We start from the raw sequence: 12,275 nt of genomic DNA, 5'->3' as shown, positions 1-12,275 counted from the left end.
TCAAAATTATTCCGGAGCCCTCCACTACGGCATGCCTCATATTCAGAACTGGTTTTGGCACGTAAAACCCCAGAAAGAAGAACAGCTACATTGTTCTGGAGAGCGCACTACTGCATGATGTCGGAGCACTTTACACACCTGTCCGCATGCAAGATGGCTTCCTAAAAACCCTCCGTTTACCCTACATTACTTGTTAGGGAAACAGTTCATGTCATCGGTCAATCCGGTGCTCTGTATCGGCCCGAAACATGCCCTTTGAGGAAGAGAAGGTTCACATGAAGGTACACACGGTGCCCCCGAGCTGATCCTGGAAAGGGGGAAGCAGTGCACCAGACACATTGTTTCACTGACAAGCGGTTAGAGGTCAATGATCCAAGCTTGCCAGAAGGTTAAAGCGCCCCTTGTGTTAAAATTTATCACTGAAGTCCTGGGAAACTTGTGTTGTTCTCATGACGAACTGCACCAATTTGCCTTCACTGAATGACGCACAATGATGACACACTTTCCCATAGGAATGCTGAAGTTAACAGCCCCATGACCCCATATGACCCTAGCATTAGGTCTTCGACTAATACGCCAAACATAACTGCGTACAGTAATGCATTGACAAACCTGGGCTGTGTTGGATGATTACTTTTGAAGGTACCTTAATTTTCACAATATTTCGCATGACTAGCATCGGACACATCGATGGGCGGCAACGTTGCTGCATTGTGGCACTTTGCCAAGAATGCGGTTGCTTGTAGAAGCTGATACGTCTTGCACTAGTCACGTGAAATTGGAGGTATCCCCGAAAAAGACGATCCAAGAATATGACACACTTTTCGTGGTCACTTAGTGGAATAAAGTAACTTATTTTCTGCAAATACAGTATTTCAGACTCCTGATTATTCAGGCAATTTGGTGATCTGCGTGGAGTCCAATTATCAGGCAGTGTTTATTTTTGAATGCCAAAAAATTACTGGTTGTAAGTCTTCACCGATTTGCCACCTAGGGTGTGCGAATATCAAAATATTCAAATATGAATCAAATATGAATGCTTCAGGTGTCAAATAATATCCAGATACATTTATTAGCAAGTTTCTTTGCTTGAGCACGTTTGAAACTCACAATTATGTTGCCAACAGTAAAAAAAATAAAAATTAAATCATTATTGAACCATTACAGTAAAAGCTTGTTCATTTGACCCTCTAAATTCATGGTCTCGCTAACGTGCACATTACTATTCAGCATCAAATACCTGCTAACTCACGCTCTTTGCCACTTATCACTCAGCGCATTGTTCATTAGGCATGACAAGCAATGAGCTCAGGCAAACGAGTGAGGCGAAAGCTGCACTAGCTTCCAACTACATGAAAACAGTGGTGTACTGTTTACTATTGCCATTGGTTAGAAAACAAACACAGAAACAGTGTTTTCTTCCCTCCTGCATTTTATTTGATATGAATGCATGACACTTGCAGCAACACACATGCTGCAAGCCCTTCTATTATGTACATCTGACTGGTTGAAATACTGCATGTGCAAGAATGTAACAAACCATCATGAATATGAAGTGGGGTGTAGAAGTGGGAGAAAGCGTCTTCACTATAATAAAAGGAAAAGTATAGTAATATGTTTATAACCCCAACCAAGGATGTGCACTATACAAATCTTGGGTCTCGCTTGGGCGTGTATGGTGGTATTGGATCACCCATTGATGCACTGAGGGGCTACAAGGGTCTCTGGTGGGTAGGTAGCTGGCACGTTAGTTACTGAGACCGCCGCTTGAACGGCCAATAGTGTGGTGGGTTGACCCACTGGATCTATACTTAGGAAAGCATTCTTAGTACACTTGGACTCCTTCGCACCATTGCTCCCGTTCTATTTTGTTGCTGTAAGTTGTGCCTCTGTTCTTCATAAACCTATTCTCTTTGGCAATAAGAAGTTGGCTTTCCCGCAAAGCAGAGGCATCCGGTTACTGAGCTTACTTTGTGTACTAAATTTGACCATGGCAGGAGCATTCTAAATAGCACAAAATCGACTGTACATTCTCATCTCCGGCTGGATAGGAAAAAAAAAAAAAAAATGCAATGAATTGCATCTGCTCCTGCATGGCCAGAAATGCAGTCAATTTGTTGGAATTTATTTGTATTATTGACTACAGAAGTGTGCATCGCTGGGCTAGTTGGTTTAACATCGATTTTGAGGGTAAAAAAAGTGCATAAGACAACATTGATAGAAGAAAAGAGAACACAGACGACGAAGCGCTTTGTGGTCTGTGTTCTCCTTTCTTTTGTCATTGTTTTATGCACTGTTCTTGCCCTTAAAGACCTTGTATTAACGAATATTGTAAATTTTAAAAATTTTGAGCACTCATTTAAAAACAAAAAAAGTTGAAAACCTTTTTGTGTTACTAGCAGGGACCTCATGCCTTATGTATGATTATCAACAATACAATGTACACAAAGAGGATATTGAAGGGAGATTTTGACTGTGTGGAAATTGGGAACGTGCGTCTTTAGTCTTCCTTTACAAATGCAGTTTTATGCATAATGAAGCATTCGTGTTTCACTTGTTCAGTGGTGTCAGCATAGTTGGGTGCATTGAGCATGGTCCCTAAGTGATGCCGCTGTACTGTTTTTGCCCAGGAAATGACACGGCTCTGAGTGGCAAGGCCCCATCATCAGGTGTCTGTGCGGAGCCAGCCGAACCAGTGGCAACTGCTACAACCAACAAGAGCTTTGGCTGGGCTGACAAGCTGGGTACCAGTACGACATTGGTGGCAGCTCCAGCACAGCCAAAGTCCACCACCACGGTAGCAAAGCCAAGCACTCCAACAGAACGGAGGCCCACGATTGACACAGACCAGCCCCGGTTCGATCCGTTCAGGCAACCGATTTCCCTCGACTTCATTCCCATGCCTTCACCTGAACACGCGGCAGCAGCAGCAACAGCAGCGGCAGCGGCTGTGCCAAGCTTCATGCCATGTGCTGCAATGCCTTCACCAGCTCCAAAGGAGCTCGGCATTTCACTGCAGTCTCCCGAGCCTACCGCCACCAAATCGCTGACACTCTCATTGTTGCTGCCTGTACATGCGTCCAGTGCACCGTCGGTCCAGTCACCACTAGTGCCCTCACCTGCTGGGCCCCTGAGCAAGCCACGACGTGAGTAGGCAAAGAAAGCGTCTCTTCAGAAAAAGTGGTGTGCCACCGATTCTGGCAACTGAAAAAAAGATTACACCTGCAGAGTTTACCTACACTTTTGAAACAGCCTTTCGTTACCATCTGTGAACCACAACATGTCCATGGTGTTTTGCCTTTACTGGTTTGATATTCTGCATTTCTGAAACGACTCTGCAAAAGTTGCAAATTGAGTGGTGGCCCACGCCTAGACTGACCATTTCGCCAGTTCACCCTGCAATACAGTAGACTTCCGTTAATTTGGCTGTGGTTAATTCAGTTTTTCAGTTGATTTGATCTCGACCAAAGGTCACGGCCGGTGCTCGCACATTTCTATGGGCCTAAACTTCAGTTATTTTAATCCCAGAAGGAGCCTACGCCGGATAATTCGAACTTCATTGGTCAGCTTTGCCGCAAACAGCCATATTATGCAGTGAAGCATAACAAGAATGAAAAGAGGCCACTGTCATGGGACATAGTATGCGTTTCTTAATTATACAGGAGCGCCATCTCCAGTCATAGTACGATCATCTAGAAGCCTAATAAGCATACTGGCCGCCATAGAGAGCTGTTTCTGATGTTGCTGTGGCAATTTGAGCTCTCATTTCACCCGCCATGCGTGTCTCGTACATGAGAGTGTTAACGGAGCCTGGTACGCATTCCTTGGCCTTTAAGGGTTTTTGACGACTTCAGCTCGTCACAAGCGATCAGCATTTTTTGGCTTATGATGAGTTGATCATGTCATGAGTATTTTGCCATTTTCTGAATGACTTTTGATGATCTAAGGTTGTCAAAGGGGCATTTTTTTCGTTTAGTAGAGAGGTTTAGCTTGTGCGGTAATTGGATAAATGCAGGCGGACCGGTTGTTGGGGTGGAGGCCAGGCGCGTAGCCAGGGGGGGGCTGATGGGGCTTCAGCCCCCCCCGAAATTTTTTCGTGCTAGCATGCACCGCCGACCAAAACTACCACCGACGCTGGCAATCATTCTGGATTTTGTCTACAATGACTTTTTCACGCTCGAAAAGACATTTCGGCATGAACATTGCGAACTTGAGCTGGATTTCGTGACAACGCCCTTGCACCTGGAGTCACGTAACGCAAGGAGCCCCATCCAAGCACAAACTTTGAACGGCTTTTCGATAGCGAGCAGGTGCGTTGCGGCATCTCGCAGCGGCCGCGGAATATACGGAGCGCATGGATTTCAATTACGAAACTTTATAAGTGTAAAGTTCTCATAAACTTTTGACGCGAAAGGTGCGCTGACATTTCCAAAGGCATGCTTTAAAAGATTTTCAATTCTAGAACTTTATGGGGTTAATGTTCTTATAAACTTGGGCCAACATGCGCGCACTGGAGCCCTCTTGTCCAAGCCGTTCCAGAAATGGAAGCACGCACTCGCAATCTTCCACACACACGAAAATACTAAATATCACCGAGACTGTCAGCTAGCAGCTGATACTTTTCTCGAAACATTTTCAGGAAGCGTGCCCAATGTGATTGATCAGCTGGACCAGGGCAGGCAAAGTAAAATATGAGAAAACAGAAGAAAGTAAACGGCCTATTATTGAGATTTTTTTTTTTTTTTTTTTGCGGGCGACAAGGCTGGCTCTCCGTGGCCACAGGGACAGGGGCCCTATGGATTTAAGCAATGCCCCTGCTGAAAATACAGGCATTTTTAGAGTGCTTCATTGCATGCGAGCTGATTGTGGAGATACATATCTGAAGAACCATTTGGAAAGTTGCCCCAGTAATGCCTCGTATTTAAGCCCAGATGCACAAAACCAAATAATAGAAATTTGTGGTGACATTATCAAAGAAAGCCTAGATTCAAAAGCAGGCTGCTTCTCCATACTTCCTGACGAAACGACGGACATCGCTGGAATCGAACAGCCTACTGTTTCTGCAAGGTACCTAAACAAGTATGCCAACGACATCAAGGGAGTGTTTTAGGTTTTAGCACCGGAATAGATGCCCATCTCTCATTGCGACAGCATGCAGGTTCTATGTAAATGTGTAAATACTGCTGCAGCTTCTAGTCACCCTTCCAGTGACCACTGCCAGCGCAGAGAGAATATTTTTTAGCAAGAGTTTACTAAAAACTACTTGCTCTCTACAATGTCTGTGGAACGCATGGTTAGGCTGGCGCTTTTATACACCCACAGAGACGTGGGCATCAACGTGTCCGAAGTCATTGACCGCTTCGCTCAACTTTCCCGCTGAGAGAAGTTTGTCCTTTAGATAGCGAAGCAGCAACAATCAATGCAAGTAAATATCACTGTTCCTTCAGGTTCATAAGTCCTTAATTATGAAAACGCATGACCGTTCATTAGCTTTTAAAACCGCAGAAATTTTCGCCGTTTATTCTAGCAGTTGGCATCATGATCACAATTATCACGCGAATACAAAAATTACAAGAATACCAATAACCAATTTTGACCGACCTTGCTCACTGAAAGCCCGGCCCACGCGACGTTCGCCAAAAACACACTCGGATATTGGGTAGTTCAACTTACCGCATCATCAGTGGCCTTCGTTTGTCCTTTTCTTTCATTTTCAGCTACCTGCTTTTATTTCTTTTTTCAAACGAAGGAATACCCTCCTTTAATTTTGGGTGCAGAATAATTGTTGGCGTTGTGCAGGCAGTTAAATTACACATTTTCGTACTGATTTATGCATTATTCCTCTATTATTCTACCCACATGGCGCTGTCGCGACCGCTGCATGGCCCAAGTACATAACATGATTTCTGGGATCATAGTTATGTTCTTGCCTAGATCATCTGTATTTCTGTGCTCAAAGTTACTATCTGTGACTGAGTAACATGTTTATTTGTCTTATTTGACGCATTATATAAACTGACGTTTGCTTAAATACGTAGATTTATTGGAGACTCATACGTATTTTTAAATATCTTATTGCGAGGTTTTGTGTATACAAGCAGTGAACTTTGTTTCCAGCGACTATTTTTTTGCCCTTTAGCGAGTTGTATCTTCCCATTTGTATATTCCATTCTATCTTCGCATTTCTAATATATATTTTGCAGAACTCCCACTTTTTATTTATACTCACTGCTGCGAGTATTATCTCGGTGTAATTACAATACACGACGAGTTACAGCTGCTCCTGCGCAATCGATTGCAACGAGGGATAGCGTCATTGAGGTTTCTTCCTGGCCGTTGCATATGTAGAAAAATGTAAACAAGGTTCTTGAATGACAAAGATTCATCAAAATATTTGTCCTCAACTTATTCATTTCGTGGCCTTTACGTTTTTCATATAAGCTGCATGCACTGCTTTGCTGGTTTCGAACTGATATTGACCCTTTTCGCGGCGATCCCGTGGGCGCTGCCATATTTGATCACGTGGTGACGCGTCCATTGCTTGCCTCAACTGCCTCCGTTGGCTCCTTGTTTACAATGGAAGTGTATGACGCCGGCGTGGCTTAGAAAACCTCTGTTTTCGGAGATATCGTAGACGGTGACTAGGTGGACGACACGAAGCTTTGATCACAGCTTCAGAGAACATGCAAAAGCGTTTTCGGAGCTGATTAAGCTATGTCCAAACGGCGCAAGCAGTGTATATGGTGCTTCTTCTAAAAGCGGGGCTAAATATGCATTCCAAGCTTTCCAATTATGATTTCAGTCAGCATTAGTGTGTTTTGCTCTTTGTTCTTTATTCGGCAAATATTTTAAAGCAGTGGCTTGTCAGTTTCTGACTCAGTGAAGTTCCTCAGTGCGGCCACTACCTGATTATTTTCTGCCTAATCACTCGCGGGTGTGCTCAGTTCCGAATCCGATAGATTTGTTCTTGCTGCGCACAAGGCTTGAAACGTAGCTGTTTTGTACATTGTAATAACTTGTAGCAAATGTATATTACAGCTAGTAACTTCCTTACTCTTGTGGACCGTCCCGAAACATTCAGCTTCGACCATTGGTGCGCCATAGGTGTAGTCAGTCATTTACTGTGTGTATACAGTGCGCATATATTCAACTGTGCGTCCATTCGCTTATTCTTGATACGTCGGCGATAGAGTGGGCGTAAGTTTTCCTGCCATTCGGGACAGATGTGTATAGATAACGTGCGCGAAACTTACTATGACAGGAAGCGGCACTACTCCCTTTGTCACTGTTTAACGAGTGGTACTCACTCTTGCCGACGTTCTGGGGATGAAACCCTTTCTTTGAAGGTTAGCGATACAAGGCTGGCGGATGAGCAAATTTCTGTATCCTCGAGGAAATCCGTACATCACGAAGTGCCGGTAACACGTTCGGACAGTTTCAGCAGCGGTCCGCGAACTTCGCCACACATATTCATTCTATTCCTTAACATGCCAGTCACTATTTTTGCAGCCAACTGCTGCACACGTCTTCAATCCACATTATTCAATCTAGCATTATTGGAGCACAGTGTGTTAGCGAAAACTCAGTTGCATTTCCGACAGCTGATAGCACAGAAGCAAGGTAGAAGCGGTAATGGTTTCGTGTTCGTGCGCGGTCACTGAGGGGAGGTATGGCGCGCCGCCGTGAGCGCCATCTCGTTTCTCTAAAACAAACTGCTCCGCGAAAAGGGTCAATAGTTCTAAAGTTCATGTGATGTTTTCTTTACTTATTAATTAGACAAAAAAAAAAACGCGGAAGCATTGATATCAGTTATTTCTACCACAATTTTTGGGGCATACGAATATATTCTTTTATGAAAACATACATATTTTAATGGACAGTGCATAGCGTTCAATAATTCGTTTGCAGCATCTAATATACAATGGAATTGGCAATGCTGTTATTATTCATGCATTTGATCCCTCGACAAATTCTATAAGGAGGAGGCCGCGCTGCAACCTGAGCCCCCCCCGAACAAAATTTCTGGCTACGCCACTGGTGGAGGCGTAAACGTGAGTGGCCAGTATGGTGCTGCCACCTGGTGGCGCAGAGCTCAAACAGACAAAAACAGCTAATATTGCAGTAACGAAGTGTATTCTACTTCGCTGCTGGTGTAAATTTTCGGCAGAACACTATTACGCCACTACCGAGACGTTAAAGCCAACAAAAGAGCGAGGGCCTATCCAAAACTCTGAAGGCCTGCCAGTAAACTTATTAGGCATCTTGGTGCGCCTATTGTGACAGGAGACAGCACATGTGCATGTCTAAATTAAGGAATAAGTGCTATGTCCTGTAACAGTGGCACCTTTTCTTGCTTGGTATGCTTCACCGCATGCCCCAGTTGTATTGCGGTGAAATTACCTTTAAGGGGGGGGCAAATACTCCCATGTGAATAAATGGTGCGTTTCGGCGTTTTTTTCTGCCTTTTGTTGAATTCAACCCGCCGGCTAATTCATCCAGTTTCTTCGGTCCCGTTAGGATCGAATTAACGGAAGTTGACTGTACATGCAAGTTTCTGGAGTGTTGAAAATGGCAAGTGACTTGGTTGCTTCTAGCTTAGCCTGTAAAGTATTTTTTTTTTATTGCAATAGCAATTAGATGGATACTCCAAGCAAATTTTCACCGTTGCCATGGGGCTCCACATACACAGTGAAACCTGGTTACTATGAACAACACATTAACAAACTTTTCAGATATCCCCTACTGACTGCTTATAGTTTCGAGGTTAAAATATTTCTGTACTGCGAACTTCATAATACCGAACTTTTTGGAATGTCGATAGTTATTTAGTTTCCATGTTATGTTAACGACTCCTCACTGCTATGAATTAATATTCCAAAATCTGGGAATTCTTAGATTTCGGTGTATCCTTCACGACAGCCATAGCAATAGGCTAGCAGACGCCGCAGCGCTACATGGGTTCTTTAGAAAGCCTGAGACGGCGCCAGAGGAGAAAAACGCAGAAGCGGACTTTTTTTTTGCCCCTATTGTGGAGGCGTCGACACATCAGGCTTTGCAAGCGCATGCTCTGCCCCGACAACTGTCGCCTAGCAAGGGAGGCATGTGCAAGTCTCTTCCTTCTTTTGCTCTTCTTTCTGAGTACACTTCTTCTTTCTGTGGCCATACCAATTATTTGTGCCACGGATAAATGTAACCTCAGTGTTCGCAGGGATGCGACAGTCAATTTCCGGAACGTGCCGTTTACACGCCCTTGTGCCTGCCTCGAGCGAGATAGGTAGCGGTGTCCACGGCAAGTACTAATGTACTGAAAGTTGGGCGAGTTGGTAGCTATTCATCTTGAAACTGCAGCGCGCACACAAGAAACGAGGACACAGCGCTTGTCTGTCACCTTCGCCTTATTCAGCGCTTGTCTGTCACCTTCGCCTTATTGTCCTCGTTTCTTGTGTGTGCGCTGCAGTTTCAAGATGAAAAGCACTAATGTGAAAAACAAAAGAAACATTGCACTTTGGGGGCGACGTGGAGCTTCCTCTTTGTCGGTGGTTTTCTTTGTGTCAGCGTCTTATTTGTGCATAGCACTTTTACTATATAGTAGTGCTTTGGTGGTATGTGGTGGCAGAATCTAAGGAAAATAGCAACAGCGGGGGCTGTGAGCCAACAGCACTACTTCTGTGGGTAGCTCACATGGTGGCAACTGTTGGGTTGATGGGTGGAATGGTTAACTTTGGGGCTTTCATTGTAATGACCTTCCAGAATAATGAGCAGTCTTTCGTGGTTCCCTGAAGTACGTTGTATCGAGATTTCACTGTATTTAAATATATCTATGCTATACTTACCGTATTTACACGATTGTAGGTCGACCCATTTTTTCAAATTTGGCAATCCAATGTTGGGGGGTCGACTTAGAATCGAAACCGAACCGTGTGCCGCTAGTAACGGCAAGAGAAACGAGAAATCAGGGGTGCTACGGCGTGGTTACAACTTTGCACCTACGTTTTTATGGTTACGGTAGAAGCGTAGTGTAATAATTTACTGTATTGCATACATTTTGATTGCGCGCACCACTAGCGCACGGCTCTTGTGGGAGCATCGATCATGGAAAGCCGCCGTTTAGGGGGTATTGGTAGTTGGCGGAAGAGCTTTTCTTTGAGATACGATTGTTTTCGACGGCCGCTTGCATCTGTCACTTCTGCTGTTGTGCTGAATCGTCGCGCCTGTCATGAGTGCCAAGAACTTTCGGCGCTCGTTCTCAGCAGTGTTCAAACGGGCTGCTATCCTCCATGTTGAGGAAACTAACAACTGCGCAGCGGGACACAAGTCTGGAGTCATTGAACGTGTGGTGCGGCAGTGGTGGCTTCAGCGCGAGAAAATTTGGCCTCTCCGGCTACTGTGTGCGGGTGGGTCCTCTCTGCGTGGGAGGCTGTACCGCGCGATGTCATGGTGTGGTCGTTCGTGAAGTATGGACTCACACTTGATGACGATGCGCTGTGGGACCGCAGCAGCTATGACGGCAGCAGTACCAGTGAGGTCAACTCTAGTGACGATGAGTAGTCTTAGCCACCCCATCAATAAATTTCCCTTGTGTGAAATGCATTTGAGTGGTTTTTCTCCCCCCCCCCCTCCCCCCAATTTTCTTTTTTTTTTTAAGACATGCAATTTTGGGGGGGTCGACCTACATTCGAGTCGACTTACAATCGTGTAAATACGGTAACCATGCTATATATGCGAGTTATATTGCTACACTATTCAATCACTAAAGTTGCTCATGCCAGGGCTTTTTCTTGACTAAATTATTCCTCAGAATTTTGAGAATGATGACATGAAACATAACATTCACAGTGCATGCTTTTTATCTTAAATCTTCTCAGACTATTAAATTTTAAAAGTGCAAAACAACGTCAGTGCTCAAACCTGAAAGTGATGTAATTTTACTGGTGCGGCTCTTTATGGGCAGCGTAGTGGTGCTTGTGCTATGTCATTACAGGCCTTACGCAATGGGCTACGAAGCTTTTAAGGGTGCCAGAAATTTTGGTGCAGCCGCGTATGAGACTTCTGCGTTAGACCCGCGTATAGTTAGGACTATAACACTGGGGCAGAGTTAGAACTGTAACATATGGGGCAGAAACTTGGAGGTTAACAAAGAAGCTCGAGAACAAGTTAAGGACCGCACAAAGAGTGATGGAACGAAAAATCTTAGGAGTAACGTTAAGAGACAGGAAGAGGGCGGTATGGATCAGCGAACAAACGGGGATAGACGATATTCTAGTTGACATTAAAAGGAAAAAATGGAGCTGGGCAGGCCATGTAATGCGTAGGATGGATAACCGGTGGACCATTAGGGTTACAGAATGGATACCAAGAGAAGGGAAGCGCAGTCGAGGACGGCAGAAAACCAGGTGGGATGATGAAGTTAGGAAATTCGCAGGCGCAAGTTGGAATACGCTAGCGCAACACAGGGGTAATTGGAGATCGCAGGGAGAGGCCTTCGTCCTGCAGTGGACATAAAATATAGGCTGATGATGATGATGATAGTTAGGACACTGTCTGAGAAGTTCAAGCGCAATGCTAAATCTTGCTGTCGCAGTCAATGCTTTGCCCTTTTTTGATTAGCTTTTGAGATTAAAGCCTGAAAGTGGCGTGTCTTTGTCGCTATTCTTTGTAAAACTTTCATCAACTTGTCGTGATGACAATGGCAGTGATGCTGGCTCCAACAGTAGGCTGTGCCATTGCTGTAAATGCATTTTTGGTTTCGTATCTCATTGCAACACGCAGGCAATTTTTGGATCAATTTTCTTGGAAAAATGCATGTAAATGCATTTTTGGTTTCGTATCTCATTGCAACACGCAGGCAATTTTTGGATCAATTTTCTTGGAAAAATGCATGGGTTAGAATCGGAGTCAACACTGTGATCATGGTGATCAGACGTTTTTGCTTGAAGAATCTACCAATGGCAGGCCAAAGATTGGTTCACGAAGGTGTCTGTTTGGGCATGTTGGTAAGGCATGAAAGAACTTTATGCGCACAAGACAAAAACAGAGAAGAGGCTAAGACACACTGCACTCATGTGTCTTAGCCTCTTCTCTGTCCTCGTCTTGTGCGCATAAAGTTCTTTCAATGATTGGAGTTTTTATGGTGGAAGATAGTGTGCCTTCGACTCATTCGCTGTCCCCTAGTGCTACTAGGACAGTCACTGCAGTCAAGTCGAATTATCCAAGTTGCTGTCCTCATTCGCTGTCCCCTAGCGCTTCTAGGACAGTTGCTGCAGTCAAGTCGAATT

The 12,275-nt window shown here is 44.5% G+C and overlaps 1 protein-coding gene across 8 annotated transcripts in view; it reads left to right on the top strand.

The window, feature by feature from the left end:
- The window catches only part of LOC119450179 (tudor domain-containing protein 7-like), a 129,095-nt gene that overhangs the window by 28,866 nt on the left and 87,954 nt on the right, over positions 1–12,275 (top strand). For all 8 annotated transcript variants that reach the window (XM_049665687.1, XM_049665691.1, XM_049665689.1 and 5 more), the window contains one exon: positions 2,631–3,146. In XM_049665687.1, the coding sequence (XP_049521644.1) occupies positions 2,631–3,146 (516 nt within the window). The remainder of the gene's footprint in view (positions 1–2,630; positions 3,147–12,275) is intronic.

This window comes from Dermacentor silvarum, chromosome 4, assembly GCF_013339745.2.
Source record: "Dermacentor silvarum isolate Dsil-2018 chromosome 4, BIME_Dsil_1.4, whole genome shotgun sequence".
Taxonomy (NCBI): domain Eukaryota; kingdom Metazoa; phylum Arthropoda; class Arachnida; order Ixodida; family Ixodidae; genus Dermacentor; species Dermacentor silvarum.
This window is presented reverse-complemented; position numbering and strand designations above follow the sequence as displayed.